At 43.6% G+C, this 23,810-nt stretch overlaps 2 protein-coding genes across 4 annotated transcripts; one reads left to right on the top strand and one right to left on the bottom strand.

Annotated features, from left to right (window-relative positions):
• Positions 1 to 81: 81 nt before the first annotated feature.
• Positions 82 to 3,540, top strand: zdhhc12b (zDHHC palmitoyltransferase 12b). Of its 2 annotated transcripts, XM_076283595.1 has the most exons (5): positions 82 to 682; positions 874 to 1,013; positions 1,093 to 1,185; positions 1,387 to 1,553; positions 2,008 to 3,540. In XM_076283595.1, exons 1-5 carry the CDS (start codon positions 586 to 588, stop codon positions 2,321 to 2,323), a joined length of 813 nt encoding a protein of 270 aa, XP_076139710.1. In that variant the 5' UTR covers positions 82 to 585; the 3' UTR covers positions 2,324 to 3,540. The 2 variants fall into 2 exon arrangements, with proteins under 2 accessions (XP_076139710.1, XP_076139709.1); XM_076283594.1 differs by having other exon boundaries at positions 642 to 1,013.
• A 46-nt stretch (positions 3,541 to 3,586) lies between these two features.
• On the bottom strand, positions 3,587 to 23,209 carry pkn3 (protein kinase N3). Of its 2 annotated transcripts, none has more exons than XM_076283591.1 (22): positions 22,823 to 23,209; positions 21,248 to 21,527; positions 20,908 to 21,062; positions 18,070 to 18,199; positions 17,247 to 17,449; positions 16,794 to 17,037; positions 15,978 to 16,157; positions 15,198 to 15,307; positions 13,551 to 13,694; positions 13,084 to 13,159; positions 12,423 to 12,606; positions 10,905 to 11,007; positions 10,666 to 10,736; positions 10,457 to 10,526; positions 10,263 to 10,354; positions 9,681 to 9,857; positions 9,291 to 9,353; positions 8,909 to 8,985; positions 8,333 to 8,475; positions 7,428 to 7,535; positions 7,199 to 7,279; positions 3,587 to 5,702 (listed from the first exon to the last, which is right to left on the bottom strand). In XM_076283591.1, the coding sequence occupies exons 1-22, from the start codon at positions 22,841 to 22,843 to the stop codon at positions 5,502 to 5,504; spliced, it is 2,913 nt and encodes a 970-aa protein (XP_076139706.1). In that variant the 5' UTR covers positions 22,844 to 23,209; the 3' UTR covers positions 3,587 to 5,501. The 2 variants fall into 2 exon arrangements, with proteins under 2 accessions (XP_076139706.1, XP_076139707.1); XM_076283592.1 differs by having other exon boundaries at positions 17,307 to 17,449.
• Positions 23,210 to 23,810: the final 601 nt, after the last annotated feature.

Below are 23,810 nucleotides of genomic sequence, written 5' to 3'. Positions count from 1 at the left end.
ACTTTTATATATTTATTTCTCTATTAAAAATAGCGTTTCCCTGTTAGGACCCCGTAGTTATTTTAGGTCACGTGGACAGAGTTGTCCAATTGTAGCACTTCATCCCACTGAGCGACAGCGGAGCCGAACAATAATATAAACAAGCTTATTAGAGCGAAAAATGAAGTCGAATGCAGCTGGGGCTCTGATAAAATTGCCCACTCCGATGTTTTGAGCGTTCTGTTTACCAAATAATCTAGTTGAGAGAGTCAAGCTGTGCCAGTTCGCCAGAGTAAATTAAAAAGTTGACTTTTTGAAAACCTCTGGGGCTGTTTGTTAGGGCTAACGATATTTACGCGATGGTTAGCGTTAGCTTGCTTGCTAAATTTGGTTGAAAAAGAGGTTTATAATGTAACACAATGTTAGCTGAACACGTCTTGTTATTCCGTTTTTATTGTTAACGTGCCATGCATGATGCATGGGCAATTATGCAATCTGTGTTCATTTTAAATGGTCGCAAGTCGCCTTGCTTGGCAGCTTGTAAATGTAATTTAACACATGAATAGTTGGTTGCCAGTGTAAGGTTAATTGTCTAAGTATGCTAGGATGTTCAAAAATGTGTTCGGGTCAGGATTTCTTGTTAGGACTGCACACGTTATTCTGACATGGGTGATAACGTTGATTCTTTTTCTGCACGACACCGGTAAGTAGATGTGTGCATGCTAGTATGGTTAAATGATTTATAACGTTAGGCTACCTGTCGCTCGAAAAGATAAAGTCTAATGAAATGTTTTTTTTTTTTTTTTGTTAAGTACCTTTACAATTCATCACGTTGTTATACGTGTTTTGATGCCATAATGAGACGGTGGGGATTGTTATTCCTCATTATTGCAGACCTGAGAAAGCAAGAGGAGACCGGGGAGCTCGTCAAACCGGTGCTTTTCGTACTGCTGGTTCTGGTGTCGGTGCTTCTCTATTTTGCTGTGTCGCTGATGGATCCAGGCTTCGTTCTCTCTGACGACAGCGACGTCCAGGTATGTCACAACATATACATTGGTTACATTGACAATATAACATAACATTGAAGTATTAATTCAAGGTTTTGCACCTCAGTTTACCCTGGGCGTCACAGAAGAGCAACAAGACATGATCCCCCACACATCAAAGTCTTTAAGGCTCCGTCGTTGTGGTCATTGCTTATTGCAGGTATTTTAAATGTGTTAATTGTCATTTATGACTCAATTACTTGTGTAGGACTGTTGCCTCCTCCACTTTAATAGGCAATTAATTATTTATTATGAAACTGATCCTGTAAAGAATCCCTTACTTATTCTCATATGAATATAAATGAATATTACATAGATGTGTTGACATGGCCTTCTATTACCTCCTCCTGCATCTGAGCAGCAGCCAATGAGGTCCAAGCACTGCCAGACATGCCAGCACTGTGTACGGCGCTATGATCACCACTGCCCGTGGATTGAGAACTGCGTCGGTGAGAGGAACCACCGTTGGTTTGTGCTCTACCTGGCCATTCAACTCATCGTCCTGCTGTGGGGGTTTCACATGGCCTGGTATGTCTCATGCCATGGAAAAACATTGTATTTGATAGTCTGCTGTCTTCTCCTTGTCTACCTTATCACAGTAATGGAAATGATTCATGCCTGTCATATGAAAAAAAAGGTCCCAAATAGCAAATTACAGAATTTGAATTGAGGACTATAAAGCTCAACCAGGCCACCTGGTTTTGCACCAGTAGGTCTATGAAAGCTGCTTTTCTGAAGTGATGCTAATAACCAAAGACATATAGAACACTCACAAAGATGACAGATGATCTCTGTGTTTGGGTCTACAGTACGATACTAGATTTTCTTAAATGAATATGCTGTACTGTATTGAAACCCTTTACCCTGATGCCTATAGCACAAGTTAACAAAGAAGCTCATCTTATTTCCAATTTTGTGTTTTGACTTGTTTGAAGCTGTTCAGTTCATCAGCCTTCTCTCCCTCTCTCCTGGACTGGTGTAGGTCTGGCTTCGCCTACGCCTCCACCTGGCAGCTGTGGCTCCGGACCAACAGTGTCCTGCTGGGGGCGGCCGCCCTAGTGGCGGTGCTCTCCCTGACCGTGCTGCTGTTGCTGGGCTCGCATCTCTACCTGGTGTCCCTCAACACCACCACCTGGGAGTTCATGTTGCGCCACCGCATCTCCTACCTCAAGCACTGCGGTGCAGACGAGAACCCCTTCGACCGCGGCACGCTGCGCAACCTCTGGGGCTTCTTCTGTGTGTGGGGGACGGTGGTGTGGGAGAAGGTGTACTTCCGCGAGGACAACGATCCCATCTGAAGGGAGATGTCTCGCGGTAATAAGTAAAATCCAGACTTCTAAGGAAAGCAAAGGCGTCTGTCCAGATTTCTTCTTCTTTCCTAAAACATTTTTCGGCTTGTGGAAGACGTTCTGTCTTTAAACAGTTTGAGAAGAAATTGTTGGAGCCCAGGGATCAATTAAGCAGACACACAAAGGAGAAAATTAGTACAAATGATGGTGTTGTTTGTTGTGCACTTTGCAAAATCCAAAAAGCTGCTGCTTTTGATGGATTCAGATTTCTTGTAACGATGGGTAGGGCTGGAAAAGACAGGAAATAGCTGTCAAAAATGACTTCTTTGGCACGTCTCTGTATGCTACAGATAATTACTGCCATGAGCACAGATACAGAACCATATTAATCCAGCACACGCTTTTAACAGTTTGGCTGTGTGAACAAGGTCTTTTCTGGTTGTTTCAGAAGTGGCTGATAACCGTTATAGTTTACCTGTAAAATGTGAAGTGGTTGAAAACTAGTTACCATAATATAAGCTTAAAGCTGCCTTGCTAGGATGAACAGGGTCTTGATAGCTGACTTGCCATTTGCTGGCTGTGATTCTGTCAAACTGTACATTTTATCTGAACAGAAAAGACTGAAACGTTTTCTATAATTCACAAGCTATTACTTACATTCCTACATCTTTGAAAACATTTTACAGTAATGTATTTTTTCATCAGAAATTGTGTACGGTTGTGAGTTCCTCAATCTTACTTGTTGTGAGACCAAGACAAAGAAAATCAATCTGTACCAAATCAGCTGAAACCCCACATAAACAGAACAAATTCACTTTAGATATTTATGCATATCTGTGTTCCGTAAAACTCTTCCAGTTTCTCTCGCAAGCATGAGGCCACTTATACCAGCCTAGTATGGAGTGCATGTAGATTAGAAATCTGAGACTTTGTGGAGAAGAACAGAAATGCAGTCTGTGGTGTTTTTTCCTTTATATTAGAGACAGTTGAAGTTCCCTTCTGTGCAATATATCAGTCATTGAGATTTGAGTGAAAGCAATAATTGCAATGTTTCTTATCCTGTTTTGCTGTTTGAGTAACTTTGATAGATTTTGCACAGTGTTTTGCATCATTGATATTTGTGTTTGCTATCTAGTTCAGTTTGTCTTTATGCAATATTTCATTGTGGTGCAATATTTTACTTTTTTAAAACAAAATTTCAGTATTAATAAACTGAAGATTATTAGTCAAGATGTGATTTATTTGTGAAAATACATTCATCCCCTTTATGAATCTGCAATAATCACATATTTATTTATATTTTCATTATGTTGAATGTATAAAGGACAAAGTCTCATTTTTAGTACAATAATGCTTTTACGTGTTCACAGTATGACTCACATCAGTAGTAAATCACGTAGGGTCTTAGTACATACAACATCTAGACAGACATTAGAATGACACATAGAATACTGTAGCATCCTTAGAGTTTAGTACACTTCTTCTGCTTGAACTAAAACCCTTCCATCCTCAACCCAGGTCACACCATCCATCTTAAATAAACATTAACATAATATTTTCTACCCAAAGCATGACTTAAAGGCTGGTAAAAAAAGAAGAAAAATCACTTGCTTTTCATAAGATTTCTATACTTCAAGAAGTATGCCACAAAAGACTTAAATAGACATATAACACAAGAGACTGAACACCGACAGTAGCCTTCGATAAGCATTACAAAGTAATTTTGTCCTAAACCCATCCAGTGACTGTATGGATTCGAGAACTACAACAAACTCACAAACATGACCCAGCTCAAGTGTACAAATATAGGCTTCAGTAGTGTTTTCAGAGTGCAAAGAACTTGTCTGCCGGTCTCTGTTTAGACGTCAGGTCAAATTCATCAGACTGAACTGTGTGCCTTAAACCATAATCAGGTCAGTCGTTCACGCAGCGCAGCCTGGAGCACCGCGGGAGTGAGGAGCGTGGGGAGGTCGGGTCACGTGACTCCAGACCCCTCTACAATAACCAGCTACCACTCTCATAATGACTTACTCACTGCCTCGCTCTTTAAGTGATGCCGGCAACGGCAGTACTGTCAAACAGCACAGCTCATTTCTGCAGGGAGTGCAGACTGTATTCATTGCTTAAAGCTTAGCAAATGGTCCTTCATTTGCGTGAACACAACCCAATGAAGAGGGTTCACCGTTTTAAAAAGTGCAAATATCAATCTGGCATCATTTTTGCTAGAGGAAGACATTCAGGTCAGCTGCACATTAGAGTTCCTCTCGGTTGTCAGTTTTGTATAAAAACAAAATGGTCAACAGTGAACGACCAAAAAGAAACAACATATCATCGAGTAAAATGTTTCTAATCATCAAATTAACGGCACATAACCAATGCTCAGACAGGAATGGAAAATGCAGACATTCTCACATACAAAAAACTCTGACTTAAATAAACATAGACTTGACCTGCTGTAACACAGACATTGAGACGAGACAGACAGACAGACAGACAGACAGACAGACAGACAGACAGACAGACAGACAGACTGGCTGACTGAAGCTGTGCTGAGCCTTGAGTAGCAGGTAAGAGATGCATTCAGCGGTAGGCGACTCACAGTGCTGGGGGTCCCTCTCCTGGCTGCTGGCGGCAGGGCAGACAGTGGCAGGACTCGGGAGTGGGGGTAGGGGGTGTGGGAGCAGGCAGTCGTTTTCACAAGCACAACACAGAGAGCTGGACAGTGCGGGCATCAACGCTTCACTGGCTCCTCCCTCCTCCTCCTCCCCAGTCTGTGTTGGTGGCGGACGGAGGAGGGTTAAGAGGGAGCGGCAGGGGAGCAGGAGCCGACTGGAGCTCAAAGCACAAAGCACAGCTTTGCCACCGGCTTTAAAGGGGGGACAGCGAGACAACTCAAGCTGCATAGCCAAACAGAGACAGAGAGAGAGAGAGAGAGAGAGAGAGAGAGAGAGAGAGAGAGAGAGAGAGAGAGAGAGAGAGAGGAGCTGAGAACGACGCAAAGAGAGAAAGAGGCAGAGAGAGAGAGAGAGAGAGAGAGAGAGAGAGAGAGAGAGAGAGAGAGAGAGAGAGAGAGAGAGAGAGAGGAGCTGAGAGAGAGAGAGAGAGACAGAGAGAGAGAGGGGAGCTGAGAAAGGCAAAGAGAGAAAGAGGCAGAGAGTGAGAGAGCTGATTAGTCCAGTTAGAGCGTTCAGTGCAGTGCCGAGAAGTCGAAGTCGGCGAAGATGTCCTGCTGCTCTGTGGTGAGGAGGAAGGGGGTCTGGGGTGGAGTCAGGACGGGCTTGAGGCGTGTGAATTCCTCGTCGAAATTACTGACGTCCGCCGAGCCCTTGATGGAGGGCAGGAATGGGGGCTTAACCTTCTTGGCCAGTAAGGCCTCCCAGTCAATACCCTGCAGAGACAACACAGTCAGGAGAGATGCATCTTTCTGGTTTCACACAGCCTGCATCATCAACTGCAATAATAGTGCATAATCATAGACGGACATGCCTAGTCAGGATACGGGATGCCAATGATCATTTTTGAGTCATGATTTAATAACATGATAATTTTTCCATTTATTCATCGGGATCTCTACTGGCTTTTAATTGCTCTAAGGTCATTTCATGTAAAATCAGACAGAATCCAGGAAAATGGTTGTTGCACCATCTCAGATTTTGTGAAGTTTGTCTATATTTTGTTAAATTCCAATGCTTTTATATATTTTTTCATTTTTTGTAATCAAATCACTCTAAAAAATGCCTTATCTTTGGAGGCCATGTTTGGATATTAATATATTGAAAACCATTATTCCTAGCCTGCCCAAACTTACAGGATGGAAGACAAGCATGTTCTCAGTATTACGTGACCATTAAAAATTTGTACTATATGCCCATTGGTTTTATATAAGGTGCTAGGTTTGGAACAAAATGCAAAAAGAGTGATATTGAGGGTCTTTGTAATCTTGTTTGTCTGTACCCAGATGGCATCAATCAGTATTTTGTCTGCAAATACAATACTTTATTAATGTTGTGCCAATATTTGAAGTCTCCACAACAAATGCACATCAATCTAATGGATATAAGGATAAAATGAGGTTGCTAATTTTCATAGTACTAAAGGATATGTGGAGTAGCTACTAGGAACACTTAAATCCATGTGGGAAAAACTCAATGTAATCCAAGGGTGTGTGTGTCAAACTTATAGCATGTTTCACTCATAGATAAATACACTTGCATTGTCTACCTCTGCTTTTTCGTTCTTGTCCTCGATATAAAACAACCCAGGCTTTGACTTGACTTTTCCCTGACAAACCTGAATTTCCATGACTTACTATATAATGAATGGTACAATATACTGATCAATGATTTCAGAGCAGCCGCGTAGGGTTCAAGAATCTTTTACTTTTTTACGGGCATTGGATAAACAAAGTTGGGCTACTCAAGCAAGTAGTAAAGCTATTAGCTTTACTACTTGCTTGAGTAGCCCAACTTTGTTTATCCAGATATACACCAATTCTGCATGGAAATATTTGTATTAATGTATTTTTTGTACATTTAAACTATATATTATATGACTTTGTCCCAATATTCAATGACTGCCCCAAAAATGATAAAATTCCTTGACTTTCCATGTCTGGAATACTTTCCCAAATTCCATGATATTCCAGAAAGTCCATGTTCCATTCCAGTTTGTGCAAAAAGTACAGAAACCATCCATTCAAACAATCAATAATTTCTCTGTACCATACACTGTGGAAGCAATCGTTTTTTTGTTATCCTCACTGCCTAGAAATAAGTTCAATACAGATTTGAAATTCTCTTGAAAAAAACAAACAAAAAAACTAGCCCAAATAAAATGAACCTGCCTAAACCAAACCCCAAAGTTGTAGGCAGCGCGGGAGCTCACCTGGAAGAAGCGGTGTGTCTTTACCTCCTGAGCATCCTGCTCTCCAGCTCCCAGACGCCTCTCTGGGTTCTTCTGCAACAGCTAGAGAACACAGACAAAGAGAGAGCAATCAGTCAGACGTCTATCTGAGACAGCTCATCAGCACTCCCACTCGTTACCACGTTATCGCTGTGTGATGGAGGAGCCGATAGCAATGGAATGCAGCGGCGCTTGTGGCGACGTGACGCACCTTCTGGATTATTGACACCGACTCCGGAGAGAGAAAGCGTGGGTAGCGCACATCATCGTTCACAATGCTGTCAAACACTTCCTCCTCGTCATCTCCTGGAAATGGAGACTGACACACAACACAAAATACATTTAAAGCTCTTGACATTCCACTGAATTAAAGCAGAGACTTTCTAATGAGGAGACACAGCACTCAACGAATCTTCCATAGACATGTATGGGGTTAGTTTGTACTGCAAACATGGCAGTCGTCTACAGTACACATATCCGCCCTTTCCGCCACCAAAAGTTGACATGTGTATACATTGCGCCAATCATGTGGTATGTTGTGAATACATGGTGCCAATCATGTGGTATGTTGTGAGTACATTGCGCCAATCATGTGGTATGTTGTGAGTACATTGTGCCAATCATGTGTTGTGATCTCGCAGCTGGAGCGAGGTTGGTGTTTCGTGATTTATGAAGCATTGTGCACGCGCAGTTGTACCCGAAATAGATGCCCGATAAGTGCCTAAAAAGCATTGCAATATGGCCGCCAAGTGGAGGGACTTGCCTAAAAGGACTTTAAAAAGGATTAAACACATGATATGATTTAATTTCATGATCCTGACATAAGATGGTGTCTGTATGACCTTTCCTTTGAATTGCAATAACACCCTCACCCGCAATAATAAAAAAAAAAAAATCACTCAATATTCAATCAATCCATATTTACTATCTAATAAATAATACATACTTAAAAAAAAAGAAAAAAAATCAATAAACTCTTGTTATCTTACAACTCTTGTTATTTGTTATCTTAATGCAGAGCAAGTAGATTGGGAACCAAATAGAATGTTCAAGCATTGTTTTTGTTTTTATTGTTGAAAGGGTCTATAGCAGCAGGTCAGACAGTGATGAGCTCACCTCTCCCACCAGCATCTCGTAGACGAGCACCCCCAGGCCCCACCAGTCGACTGCCCGCGTGTAGTTGCTCTCCGTCAGCACCTCCGGGGCCAGGAACTCCGGAGTGCCACAGAAGGTGGAGGTGCGGTCACCATGACCCATACCTGCACAAAGAACAAGAGGCAGCGTGAAGCAGGACAGGACTTGCCTCGTGCCAGGTCAAGAGAGCAGTTACGGCAACAATGGTTCATTTGTGTGAAGACCGAGCTTGGGGGGAGAAAATGTGTAGAGATTATGTAAACGGCCTGACCGTCCGCCGAATCCACTGGATTTGAATAAATGAGTTTATTCAAAACACTCCAGACAAGTAAGAGGAAGTCAATGTTCATTTTAACAGCTAAGATGTTGTTTTAGCAGATTACAATATTTTAGCATTGAGCATCGACTTAGGTGGATGTTTGTTTTGTGTTTGTTTGTTTTTTTAAGATAAGCACCACCATTCCATTGAACCTCCAATAGTCAGACAGATGAGGACTGATAATGCAGGTGGTGAGAGTAACTCCCACACACATGTGGGGAGAGGTTAATCCCACTCACCTTCTTTACACAGGCCAAAGTCAGCAATCCTCACAAAGCCATCTGCATCCATCAGCAGGTTGTCCAACTTCAAGTCCCTTTCAAGCAGAAAAACAAATCCAAGCTATACAATGCAATCAAAAGTCTAATGCCCTAGAGCTGAAGGAAATTAAATGATTACACCAATTACTTTTGGTCTTTGGAAGGGCTCTGCAAGAGCTAAAAATGTTTGTACTACAAATTGTCTGGGATTACATTTCTCCAGTTTAGACAGCCCAAGTTGAGAAAATATATTAACTCTGAATGAAATCCCAATACATATTGAATCCGCAACAAAATATTATTGCAGTCGTGATATATGCAGGCAATTCACACCCTTATAATAGCAACAGGTTTCACTCACCGGTAAACAATTTTGTTCTGGTGCAGGAACTCCAGCCCAAGAAGCACACAGGCAGTATAGAACCTATAGATCCAGTGCAGAGGAGAAGAGGAAGTCTGCTGGTACCTATTGGCAGTGCTCAACATTGTTTCACTTCTAGACTCTTCAAAGCAGTAACAGTAGCAGTTATGGTTGCAAAACTAATGTTATCCTGCAGGGCATTTGTTGTTTTGCATATCTGTGGCTCAATGAAAGCTCACATATTGAAAGTGTGTATGGTGTAAGAATATGAAACGTGTGTGGATGGGGTAGGGAAATAACATTCTAAGACTAAATGAAGCAGCCAATCACAATCACACTGGTCTGTGAAGTGGTGCCAAGTTGGGAGCGGCGCTGGGCCGGATGGGTTACCGGGTCTGGCGCTCTGTGAAGATGTTTGTGTGGATGTGAGTCATTAGGTCTCCCCCAGGGGAGTACTCCATCACAAAGCACACGTGGTCGCTTGTCTGGAAGCAGCCGTGCAGGTTCACCAGGAACGGATGCCGCGACACGTTGATTGTCTCAAAGATCCGCTTCTCGCACATTAGACTAGACATTAAACACAATAGAGACACCTGTTACAGTGAGTCATCAGGTCAAAGGTTTTTAAACAATAAACAATAAACTTGTAAAAAACTATATATGAAAGCAACTGGTTTTGCTACTCTAGTAGTCAATGAATATCTGCACCAGATGAAATTCAATTCAATACAAGCCCCATAAGCCCACATTCACAGAGTACACATTGCATCTAGACTCTAAAAATCCACTTTGGGCACACCCATACTGATATACAAGTCCCCATAAGTTGAAACCAGTTACATTTTTAGACAAAAGGGTTCCATTAAGCATCTACTTTGAGTTGGGTGTGGTCTTTTACCTTTGACCTTGAGTGTTCAGAAAGGCGCCCATAAATAAAATACATTATTATTATTATTATTATTATTATTATACCTGTCGACCTCGTCTCGTGTTACAACATCACCCTTCTTCAGGGCTTTGATGGCGTACAGCTTCCCTGTCCTCTTAAACTCTGCCAGTAGGACCTGTTGGGCATACAGGGTGGAGGGTTACAGCAGACTCATTCAACACCTCTGGACTGTAAAAAAGTACAGCCAGAGAAAAAGACCGCACAGCTGGAAACAAACCTTTCCAAAGTGTCCCCGGCCGAGAACTGAGATGCAGTTAAAATCTTCTATCTGTATTCCCACCTTCTTCCTAGAAGATTCAAATGAGAGGAAAATAGAGGAAATAAATAGGAAAACATTGTATAAATATAATATATTAATAAAAAAATAAAATAAAATAAAATAAAATAAAATATATATAGTATCAGTAGCATGTTTCAAAAACTGACCTAGGAGCAGGTTGAGGTGTAGGTCTGACTTGAGATAGGTGGTTGTCTTCTGTGGAGTTTACTTTGGAATTCTGAGAACAATGAAAACACAGAATAAATAAAGCACTCATAAGTAAATCTTTTTTATCAAAAATTGTTTATGAAAATCCCTTTAAGAACTTTGTTGTCATACACAGGTACATGGTTCACTTCCAGTGGCGCACCTTCAGTGGAGTGTTAAGTGTGGAGTGGGATCTCACCAGCTGAGATGGAGAGTCTGCAGATGGCGTTTTGGTCATGTGAAGGCGTGGTGGTTTGGGTGGCCGCTCTTCACTGAAATTCAGCTTGACCACGGCAGAGTTCCTGTATTAGCACAGGAAGCCTCAGATCACAGATGGTTGTAGACTAATAAACTACAACCATCCACTCCACTAATAGCTACAATGTTATCTATTTATAGACAAGTGGTGTCAATCAGAAATACGGTGTTAAGAAACACGTTACCATCACCCTCTTTATGGGACAGTGTTTCCCACAGAATTGAATTCTATTTGTGGTGGTAGGTTTGCAGAATTAACTTGAATGCAACAGTTTTTAACAAATTAGCGCAGCGTGATTATGATTTTGTGCCAGATTTAAGCACAATTTAGCCAGTCAACTTTTATGCAAACAATTGCAAGATTGTTAATGTTTTCTTTAAACGTACATGTAGGTTTGTTGAGAGACAAGGAGAGGCTGCGCAAAGGTGCACATAGCTCTACAATTAATGAATTCCATGCAATTTAAATAGTACAACATGGAAAATCATTGTGTGGTGGTCAGTGTTGATATTGTGGTGGGCCGCCACAAATAAGTCAATGTATGGAAAACACTGTGGGACTTGCAGGGATCCTGCCACTTAATTGACAATATTTCAAAACTTTTTCCATGACTTTTCATAGCCTGACATAGTCATACTCAATTATAGTCAGAATTTGAGTCTCATACTGCTCCATTTTCAACTGAATGCCTCTGCACTTATTTGGATAAACCTAACATCAGAGCAATGAAATAGCCTACCGTGAATCCTTTTAGGAAGAACACCCAAACCATCATTCTTGTCCACAAATGCCTTAACACTGTTTTCTAGGTTTTTTTTTAAAGTTATTGTGCTGTCGATATCTTGTACAAATAGACGCGATAGCAATATCTAAATGTCTAGCTTCTAGCAACAGGCTTTTTGTTGCAAACAAAATCAACCGAAGCGCACTCTCAGGTGATGTGATAAACGAGATACCTTTGCATCTGTCCATCATTGTACAAAGCCCACCCAAACAATGATTGGTGCAGTCGATTCGAACCGCTCTGGTTCGGGCATAGTTGGAACAATGGAACAAGTCCAGACCAAATTTCCCGACCTCAAATTTTGTAGCCGTGGTTAAATTTGGGCTGGCTTCCAAGCTAGACTTTTCAAAGACATTTAATCAAATTTCTATATCTTTTAACAATCTACAGGTACAAGTAGACACACTTCCATGCTACAGAGCTACACAAAGAAACATTATCTTTGGACAAATACCGTAACAATCAATTGACTTTTCCAAAGCTTTCAATAAATTTACAGAATGTTATAACATGAGATTTTAAAAATGACTTTTCCAGGATTTCAAACCCTGTCTTTGAATTGGATGTTAGGACATCACAATTCTGTGGTTGTGAGTGTATTTTCCCTTTATATGCCTAGGACATCCTGGCTAATTGCCCTCTGTGTCGCTGCGAGCATGTGCAGCAGCTCTTACCCGAGTTGGGGTGGCGTGGAGGCAGCCGTCTTGCCGTTGGAGGGCGGCGAGGTGACGTCGGGCCCAGACAGCGGCGGACTCAGAGCCGTGATGTTGCCGCTGCAGGGCGGGAGCACACTCATCATCAGCCGGCCCCAGGTGGCAAAGTTGATGTTCATCTGAGCCGCGCGCAGGAAGTTCTTCCCTGATCAGACAGGAGGAAGTGGGGGATGGAAATTAACTCAAAATAATCTGCAATGGCCTTTGTAAAGCTATGGTATTTTTTCCCACCACCTTGTTTTATTGGTACTCATAGTACTATATTCTCAATATCAGTAGGGTTTGTGTGCATATTAACAACATTGTATGTTAGTAGTCTAGTACTACTACTTCACTACTGAACTATTTAAGTCAAATTTCCAAAAAACAGTGCGCCTTTATGCTGAGAAGACAAAAACCAGCCACAGTATGGTACAAGAAGCATGTGAATTAACTCAAGAAAAAAACCCATACAAATAAAAATAAATAGCTACATTTTGAACATGTTAGAAACAAACTTCCCTGATATTCCGTGACCGCAAAAAATTAATCAAATCCCAACTTTCCATGTCTGGAGTAGACTTTTTAAAATCCCATGATATCCCAGAAATGCCATGACCCATGGAAACCCTAGACTACTAACCCTTCTCCTTGGGGAAGATCCGCTTCTGTCGCTGTAGCTTTGGGTGGCGCTCAATCACAGGGTTTATGAAGGTCACCTACAAAATCATTATAGCTTTTATACTCTCATGAGAGAACAGTGATGACATTATCCTCACCGCTAGATTTCAACATTAGCTATGTGCAGATGGTATCAGCACTTCCCAACTTCTCCTTCAGCACCATCTGGATGTCATGTGAAAACCTGCTCATTAAGACCGCATAGAGCAAAGGACTCAAAACTGCTTTTACCATTTAATTATCCTATTCTATTATTTAATGAGCAAAAACTGAAATTTAGGCAAATTTAGGTGTACATAACTAACTAATCGGACACTTAGAACTTACTGTAGTACATACTCAAATAGATAAAGGGTTTCTGTTCATTTAAGCACTACACACATAGCAGTATTTTCTAATGGGACTGTTGCATGTGTGCGCTGTCCTCACCTCAGCGAACAGGGTGCCCTGCGGCTCCAGGTACAGACACATGCCGTGCCGCTGGTTGTCCAGGAAATCCTCCAGCCGCAGGAATTTGACGGCACACAGAGCACGCCAGTCCCGCCAGTACACGGCGATCTCCAGCTCACGGGACTGCACACACACACACACGTTAGACCAGGACAGCATACACTGCACACACACACACACACGTTAGACCAGGACAGCATACACTGCACACACACCCACACACACACGTTAGACCAGGACAGCATACACTGCACACACACACACACACACGTTAGACCAGGACAGCATACACTGCACACACACACACACACACACGTTATACCAGGACAGCATACACTGCACACACCCACACACACACACGTTAGACCAGGACAGCATGCGCAAATATGCATTGGATTTTGGTAGGCAAACTAACATGACAACATAATGTATGTAGAAACTATTATTGGGGACATAGCTTGAAACCATGAGTGATTTTACTGCTTTGTGTGAATAGAGGGTGAGGTGTGTCCTTGACAGCTCAACTGGAGCCAAAAAGGTGATGAGTGAGATGTTATTTAGGGCGAACAATGATTGGAACGACCTAGAGTTGTACTCCTGAATGTAGCCATTAACCATGTGAAAAAGGAACAGCACTTTCCCCACAGTCAATGTTCTCTAAAGCGCATTTCTGTATAACTATGACTTCATACTATTTTGGGTTTTAATGTTACTTTATCTTTCTTCATAGTGTGACCCAGTTGGGTGCATGACCACCTACTAAATCCAAATACAACCAATCTTGGTACTTTCTGGACACAAATCCACAGAGGTAGACACATCACACAAATCAAATAAAACCATAAAGGTGGATACCGTACACTACCTAGATATGACCAGAGAACACACAGAATAGCTACATAAACTATTTGCATGCAGATTTACACCAAACAAAACCATTCCAACCTATTTCAAATACTCTGTTGAATTCACACACACATGCAAACAAAAAACACACCACATCCACATGCTACTACACAAACACAAACAAATCTCCCTCACTTGTGAAAATCCACCGTAAACCCACACGCGCGCACAAAAACTCACGAAGGCACATTCCCACACAAGCATTACTTCTAAACCTGTCTTAGTGGCGGGTTGGAGACAGATTTACTTTGATGTACTAAAGCCTGCAGCACATCACTTAAGTCCCACAGAAAAACAACTTCTAATTTTCGAACTGACAGCGCAGTGTAGGGAGAGAAAAAAAACCCTGCAGCATTCTGATCATACTGCAGTGAGTGACTTCAAGTGAGAGAGAGGGTGGGAAAAAGAGAGTGCGGAAGGAAGCAAGTCTTGGACCAGAATCAGGCTCCTTGTTGGGCTTTGGGGCTAGAACCAGATTACAGTGGTGCTGAGGGATTAGCCGTGGGGATTACATGCTGGAGGGGAGGCCTAGCATTGGGGGGTGAGGGCGAGGGACAGAGAGGGACTGACAGGGCGTTACATTTACGCCAGTCGTCCACACAACTCCGGAGGCGTTGAGCCGCCAAAACCTAGCGTTTTAAGAAACAAAGTCGGCTTCGTTTTAGTTTGAAAACTCTGGGGTCACGTTCAAGTGCATTGTTCATTTGAAGAAGTACTCACCCGTTCCAGCTCGATGCTGAAGCTCTGATCCCAGCACTCCTTACTGAGTGGCCTCCAGTGCGTGCGACCCACCATCCTGTTGTCCACCTTAACCATGGCACTGATCTCCGCTGCAGATTGATCACACACACACACACACACACACACAGCTTGGTAAGGACTATCAACAAAACATTGGACAATAGATCAAAACCACACTCAAATGATCTATCTATGAAATACTCTACAAAAGGTAGGGTAAGCGATGCGATTTCTATCATGCAACACTTTCTATAACATTCAGCGAAAATATCCTTACAATCCACGATTTTACGAGTACACTGTAAAAAAAAAATGGTCCTCTTATAGAGCCCAGGCTCTGTGAACTGGAAACAAACCGTGTCCCCAAACTCCAATAATAAAAAAAAACACCTTTCTCCAGGAACACTAAGGGTAGGGGTGAGCTACCTCTCTGGTGTGTTTTATTTGGTCTTTGGTTCAAATATAACGTAAGTTGCTTTGGTCAAACGGGTCTGCTGAGGAACAAGCACAAACATAAACAAACGTGACGTTATCCAGCACCACTTACCCTACCTTTAAAAGACTATTATGACATCTCACACCAGATTCAGATTGCCAGCTTAATGGATATAGATTATTCCCTGACAGCCACACCACTTATAAATAAACAACCAATATCAAAACATGGCATTTTAAAACACACATCCACCATGCTAAGTTTCTCCTATTCTTTGTCCAGTTGTGCTGGGCTACTTTCAGTGACCACTTGGGGTGACTCACTGGAGAGCTCATCGCTCTTGAGGGTCTTGCCGTTGGTGCTGCGTCCAGACAGGCCCGAGCGGATCCTCAGGGACTTGGCCTCCGAGGGGCTGGCGGACGACACCAGGCTGGGGACCCGACAGCGGCCCGGCACGGACTCCAGCAGGTCTTGACAGCCCATGAGCCTGACCTCCAAACGACCTGGAGACACACACACACACACACACACACACACACACACACACACACACACACACACACACACACACACACACACACACACACACACACACACACACACACACACACACACACACACACACACACACACACACACACAATCAATACAACATAAACAAAACAATTCCACAAGCTCTCAAGAGGCTGACTTTAGAGAAACAATGCCCTAGTTGTTACATTGTTGTGTCACGTTCTATATATACAATACTTTGTCAAAGTGATGGCTGCAAGTACCCTTGGCCCAAAATAACTTCAGGAAGAAGATAAAGAAACTAATAAATAAATAAATATATTAGATAACACCACTGCTGTGCAGGCAGCGCTCCATGTTTCATCAAATAACCTGAAGAGGTTGCGCATTGCTTCACCTTATGATGAAAGGAATACAAGTGGATGAAATTAGACTCACTCCACTAACAAAGGACTAGAACCACTCCTCTATTTGAGAGGGGGGGGGGGGACTCAGCTGAATCTCAGCAGACTCAAATCCTTTTGCATTCTATTTATTTATCAGCCACTTACATCTAAAGCAATTTGCAGTGTGGTAGAGGACACCTACAAGGAACTGCAAATTCAAACAGTGCAGTCAATTCTTACCCGTCAGAGACGCTGGCTTAAAGAGTGACGAGGAAGAAGAGGACGATGACGATGTGGATGAAGAGGAGACGGTGGAGTTCACACGGTCCCTCTGCAGGCCCACGGAAGGCGATGCGCTCAGGGTGAGCTCCTCTTTGATGGCCGTGCGCTTGCTGTGGTCCGGCGGCAGCTCGCCTAGACGGCGCTCCAGAGACAGACGCAGCAGATCCAGCTTCTGGGACGACTCCTGCAGACGAGCCTGTGCCTGGAGGGGAGGGGCAACATTCCCATCCACAGTTAGTCAATACTGGTGTGTTGCCAATTATGATTATGAAGATTAATGTACCACATTTAAAAACAGTTATGAACATGTAAATAGTAATACATCATAACATTTAGTCAAAATTAGACTACATTTATCTTGTTAAAAATACAAAAACACATAGGGGGCGCAACATTCTACAGTGCTCATACCATGTACGGGACCAAGTACCCACAGGGACCCAGGTTCGAATCCCCCCTCCTGGTGCTCACCTCAGCCAGTGCTCGTCGGTCCTGCACCTTGCGTCCCCCTAGTTGCTTGACCACATTCTTGGCTCCTTCAGACACGGCCGCCTCGATCTTCAGGTGGTGCCTGAGCTCCTCCACCCGCAGTTCCAGGGGACTGACAGGGGACTCTGAGTCATAAAGGAGTGATGGGTGGACACAGGTCATGACATATTGTAACAGCGATACAGAGATATAGTCAACATACTGTATGTACAGCCAACTCTATCAGTGCCTGTGTTTTAATGCTCCACATGCAAAGGAAATGATAAAGCCCTTGGCTGTTGGTACAGTACAGGACACCACAATGAAGGTCATTTGCTTTGCTTACTCCGTGACACTGCAAACATACCTCATGTGTGCAGACATCGACTCACTGCACCAATAAAAATTTTTTTTAAAAACTAGCAAAACTAAAATTAGACATCTCTAATTTTCTTTTAAGTTATATTGGGAAGGAAAAACATGTAAGCTATGCTACTTCAAAGGCCCCGAACTCTAAGCGAGATAAAACTGCTGCTGTTTGGTGTGCCTAGACAGCCAGTAAGCGAGGTAGTGTGTGTGTGTGTGTGTGTGTGTGTGTGTGTGTGTGTAAGCAGGTGAGAGAGAGAGACAGACAGACAGATAGACAGATAGATAGATAGAGGAGAGAAACAAAAGAGAGAAAGGGAAAGAGGGAGAAAGAGAGAGAGGACAGTCAGTTGCTTTGAGAAGGTGACAGGGCTCAGGTTACCCCATCCTCCGCCCTCACCTTCTGGGTCGGCGGCCTCGCGCTCCCCCTCTCGTGCCTGGGTGACTTTGATGATCTGCATGCGGAGCAGCTCGATCTTGGTGCGGCTATCCTGCAGCATCTGCTGGGCCGTGGTCAACATCTTACGGTCCTGTCAGGAGGAAGACGAGGGACGTCAACATGAGGGCACGTCAGCTGTACACGATCTCACCAAAGTGACGCGATTAAGATCAAGTCCGACAGACACATCTGAGCGTTCAAGAATGCAGCGTGGCATCATGTCTCGAGAAACAGGGAAAAATGCTTCTAAGACAACAGTGGGGAAGAGCACAAAGTCCCCCTAAGACAACAGTGAGAATCTCTTTGTTTGCTTCCCACTTACAGTTCAGCAATGCAGCTGCCCTCAAAAGAACACCAGATTTCTACACACATCAGCACTTCTTATTCCTGTTCCTGATAACCAGTGACACTGCACGTCATGGAGCGTTCTTTTGCTTCACAAGCTGATCACAGCTGACTCAGATAATCAAAAACTGTCAGATTATGCGTTAGGTGTAATCAGGAGCATCCAAGCCATGGACCTCTTATTCACGCAGTGGTGCTAGCTGATAGGACAATAATGAAACAAGAGATTTACAGGGCTGTCAAAAAGCAGACCAGAGCAGTTGACTCTCCTAAGATGATGAGAAGCAAGCAAGCAAGCCGCCTCAACCCCGTCACCAACAGGTCAGACACACAGAAGGTTACTGAACAGGAAAACCCAACAAAGCATTTTTATAATCATTACCCTTCTGGGCTGATCAAAAACACCACACCACACCCAGCCTGCTCCATCTCTTCAGCCTGGATTTATGACTCACGAGACATAAAGAGACCTGCCTCCATACACTTTTGTAACTGACAGGTGGAAAGTCAACAGTGGCAGGATCAAGACATGCTGCCAGTGTCAACTTGTCACCCGATACACTAGTTTGGTTACTGTAGGGAAAAATAATAATTACATCGCCTACAAATGCAGTGAGTCTTTGAGTGAAAACAAGTCAAAGATGATAAGTATAAAGTGAGTTGGAGAAGGAAAAAAGACTGCCATTCAAGGCGGTCCCTGCCTGCTCTCTATGCGCTGAAAGGAGTCATGTGTCATTCCTTTGTGGCCTCTCAATCCTCTCCCGGGCATTCTGCGTGTCTGCTGGCCAGCAGCTTCTTCATTGTTGTGGTGTTCGGGGTGTCCTTCCCTCTCAGTCAATCAGGAGCTCACGCTCTTCTGCTCCGTATCTTCGCGCACGCACACACACACACACACACACTCACTCAGTTGCTCTCTCACACATGCAGCGCACTATCCACTCGCCAAACTCCCAGTTCCTCTCTATGTCCCGAACCAGAGTGTCAGCATCTCGCAGAAAATCACCGGCGTGTACCAAGTCATCCCTTATAGCTGGTCCTTTATTGTTTTACAATCCTCTCAGTCTCTCCTTGTCCTCTGCCTGCCTCCCTCCCTCCCTCCCTTCCATCCGTCCGTCAGTCCATCCCTCTCTCTCTCTCTCTCCCTCCCTCCCTCCTTCTCTGTTTACAGTTCTCCTTCCTCAGGAGTTACCTCTCTGTCGGTGCTGCTGCTCCTCTCAGCCCGGCTGCCCCAAGCCTCCTCGTTTCCACATTGGCCGGTACCAAGTCACATGGCCCACTGCTGTCGCCAGGCCCAGGACAGGAGAAACCGAGACCGAATCAGAACCACCAGCATACTGGTGTATGTGTGTGCGTATGCGCGCGCGAGTGTGTGTGGGAGCTCCACAGTCTAGCTGTCTGGATTAGGCTGGGCACTGCCTGCATTAATCACTGCCTGCCAGAACACCGTGTTCAGAGGCGTCAATGGGCAGCTGCAACAGCAGCAGCAGCAGCAGCAGCACCTCTCCGTCTGCTAATGGTTCTCTCTCTTCATTGAAAACCAGAAGCCGTCTCTCCTCCCCTTGTTCAGATGGACCGTGAAATTGGCACCTAACAAAATAGCCAGACCCGCCATTGGGGAATGGAGATCTTGTTTATTTCCTAAGGGAAAAAAAATGTAATGTGAAGGGTGACTGTGTCCTAGGACTACTAGGGGGAGGGGTGGGAGGAGGCAGGGGGAGGGGTGGGGGATGATCTGATGAACGTCCTTCAACGTAGTGCAGGTGGAGCCAGGGTCCCTTGGCTCCAGACCAAACTTTGAGTGCCCAACAGTTCTAATGATATAATTCAATTACTATCAATAAGCAAAATGGCATGTGTGCTCGTGTGCAGCATGCTTCTGAGATGTGCTCACTTACGGCTCCCACACACAGCTGCGTTCCGTCAGCGCATGCCAGTGGGTGTTCCCGACGGTAGCTATGCAAATGACTTGAAGTAAAACCGTAATGTGATTGGTTGGTGCCGTCCGTAGATTGGCTTGATTGGCCGGTGCCGTCTGTCGGTGCAGCAACAGCTGAACTCCTCAACGCGAGCGGCGGGAGAAACGCGACGCGACGGACCCACAATTCAGTTCGGCAACGGATCACGTGAGCCCATTTAAAGTGAATGGGATGCGTCTCCAGCAACGCATCACGTGAGCCCATTTAAAGTGAATGGGATGCGTCTCCAGCAACGCGATGCACGCAGCTGTGTGTGGGAGCCGTTAGCGGAGTAAAACAGATGGAAACTGAGACAAGAGTCAGCGCGTGTCCATATATAGGAGGTCTACATTCAACCTGTGTCCACTTGTCTGTAAGCATTTGTGTGTGTGTGTGTGTGTGTGTGTGTGTGTGTGTGTGTGTCAGTCAGTGCTCGTTTTACCGCATAACTGGAATGTGGCACATGTCTGTCTGTTTCTGTGCATGTGTGTCAACTTACTCTAACTGAACTGCTGGCATAGGTCTGGATCATGTTCTCCGCTCCTTGCTTCACCTTCGTCTCGATGGTGAGCTGCTTCTGGAGGGCATGGATACGACCAGCGAGTGGGGATGTGATCTCCTCCCATTGACAAGGGTCAGGTGACATGGCATCACCTATAACAGTACACAACAATGAAGTACAACCATCAAATTGAAGTGACAGATTGTTGGTTTCCTTTATTTATATATACACATTTAATATCGGGATACACTGGCAAAGAAGTCTGAGTGAATCTTTGTTTACATTTCTTTTTATATTTTCGCTCTGAATTGTGCCACCCCCCCAATCAGCAGCTTACTGGTGGGGTTGTTGTCCTTCTCGGTGGCCATGGCTCGGGCATTGAGCTCCTGTAGCTCCCAGTGTAGCTGCTCCAGCTTGCGTCTGGAGGCACGCAACTGGCCATCTACATCGGCAGCGCTCTTTCGGTTGCTGACGGCCCGCCGTAGCCGCTCTGCAGCCTCCTTGATCTTCAGCTCGCGCTGGATCTCCTGCCGCAGCAGTGCTCGCGCATCCTCCAAGCGCTGTTGGAAAGCCGGGTCCAAGATGTCCCCCTCTGCCAGGCCTCTCAGGGACGTGCTCTGAAGAAAAGGAGAGGAGAGGAGGGAACAAGATATCAGTGCAATCTACTCCACTCTCCAAACAGACAGAGCAAAGTGAAAGAGACACTGACAAGACACTGATGAGTGGGGAAAAGCAGGAAGTGAAAATAACTACAGGTCTCCAGTATTGCGTATGTATGCACCAAGAGCAATCAATTCCAATGTTGCCAGCTGAAATCTGAAGCACATAAACATGAACACCAGAACACACTTCGGTCATTGGCTTCTGGCCCCTACAAGAAATCCTGTACAGATAAAGATTAGGAGCATGTTTTTTTAACAAGGTTTACTTTGACAAGAGCTAGCAGAGACCGGAAATACACATAACACACATGTATGACAATTTACATATTTAAAACAAACTGACAAGTTCTGTAAGGGGTGTTCAATTGGGGGGGGGGGGGGGGATTAACTACCGACTAGTATTTCACTGTTCATACAATAAAACGTTATTTTTGTTCGGGACAACGGTCAAATTTGAGGGAATCACGTTTCAAGACATGAGGCTGTCTTTGTAGTGTTCAAGGGAAAACAGAGGCTGCTCTGTCCTCACCTCTCATGGCAAAGCATGCAAATGGAAAAACCGAAATGCTTGCAAGATGGAATATCATAGATCATTTCCAAAGCGGAAAGGCGTTTTTCCCCCCTCAAAATTACTGGACCTGACTATTTTCGACGTTGTTTGGCATTTAGTGTGCGACAGTGGGTCAGGCATTCAGTAACCAAACCCTGTTAAACCAGTAAAACCAGAAAGTCTGAATACACTACTCTTGCCAACTCAATAGTTTTGATGCCGAGATTTCGGTGAGTAACTTATGAGCTGAACGTGTGACATAATTTCATCTGGCCCATAACGTTAGTAGCACTACTATTGTGAACAAAGATGTAAAAAAAAAAAAAAAAAGGCTACTCGTTAGCTAACGTTAACAGTTAAACGTTATTTTAGTTATTTAATTTCCCATGGCGTACAATAACGTCAGTTACCAGGAATATCAAGTTATGATGGCGAACGTCTGGGATCACATTATTTCACCCAAGTTAGCTTTTTATTGGGAAAATAGTCTAGATGCTAGTAAATTACAGTGGACGACATTATGACCATGATTTATCGCTAGCCATGTTATTGACCAAACTTTAGGATAGTCTGTAACTTAACGTTTCATTCATTCTTAACAGATAACGCCATGGTAGTTTTTAAAAAAGTAACGTTAACTATCTAACGAAATGAAATGATGAGGCATTAAGCAAGTTGTTGAAATTAATATCGACCTTACCTGGAGAGTAACGCCCGCCATGTCAATTTATATTCAGAGATCCAAGACCCCCGTTACCACCTACGAGGATAACGTTCACTCGACTGTCCTGATAACGTTAAACTTAAGCTTTCTTCCAACGTTGTTTCGTCGCAGCAAACTAATACTACGAAGTTAAACTACCACTGGGTTAACGATGGCCTCAGACAAAGTGGTGAGCTGCCATTCACTTAGCCCAGTTTACTTCAAACTAGAAGATAAAGGCATAACAGTTACCAGCTAACAACCAGGTTTAATCACAGAAACACACATTTCGAAACTAGGTTGAACCAGTAGGCCTACTCAGTTTCCAGTATTTCCTACGACAGCCTTGGCTGTTCTCGCGAAAACAGCCAGACTGTCCATTGCACACACCACCACCGGTACTTTTCTGAAAGTTTTTTTTTTGTGTGTTTGAGTCCGGGGTTTGAAATCTACGGAGACGCCTCCTTGACCAAACTTCTGTTGGTTAAGACTCCTGCCAATCAAAACCAAACGTCTTGCTCCATGTTTCGCTGACCTCTTCAGACCATGCACAAAGGTGTATATCTTAATATATTAAAATCTAAAGACTCTAGTCTAAATCTTAGTTTGCATTTGAATTTTGTTCTACATAAAATGGGAACCAACGATTCAGTGGAAAGGTTAGTGGGACTAGCAGAGGGCATAAAGACATATATGGCTTTAAAATCAATTAGGTTACAATAAACAAATGTCCAGAACAAAAATGACTAAACAAAAAAACATATTTGAAAGATTACATAATATAATCTTGTTTTCAACTATTTCTGACAAAATGAACTGTGCATGTTTTGAGGAAAAATACACTATGTTTAAATGTGATTAAAAGAATGTTACACGTCAACTTTTTTAAGGATGATTACAAAGTGACCATTCGTTGTAGGCGATGGATTTGATCCAGGATAACCATCATTACTGATGCAGCTGGTCATGCACAATAGAAGTCGGC

This window comes from Alosa pseudoharengus, unplaced genomic scaffold (genome assembly GCF_046254945.1).
Source record: "Alosa pseudoharengus isolate Yale_2024_CS ecotype anadromous, Long Island Sound unplaced genomic scaffold, YU_APseudo_1.1 YU_APseudo_1.1_scf_14, whole genome shotgun sequence".
NCBI lineage: Eukaryota > Metazoa > Chordata > Actinopteri > Clupeiformes > Clupeidae > Alosa > Alosa pseudoharengus.
The sequence above is the reverse complement of the archived record's forward strand: the minus strand, read 5'-3'. Positions and strand labels throughout refer to the sequence as shown.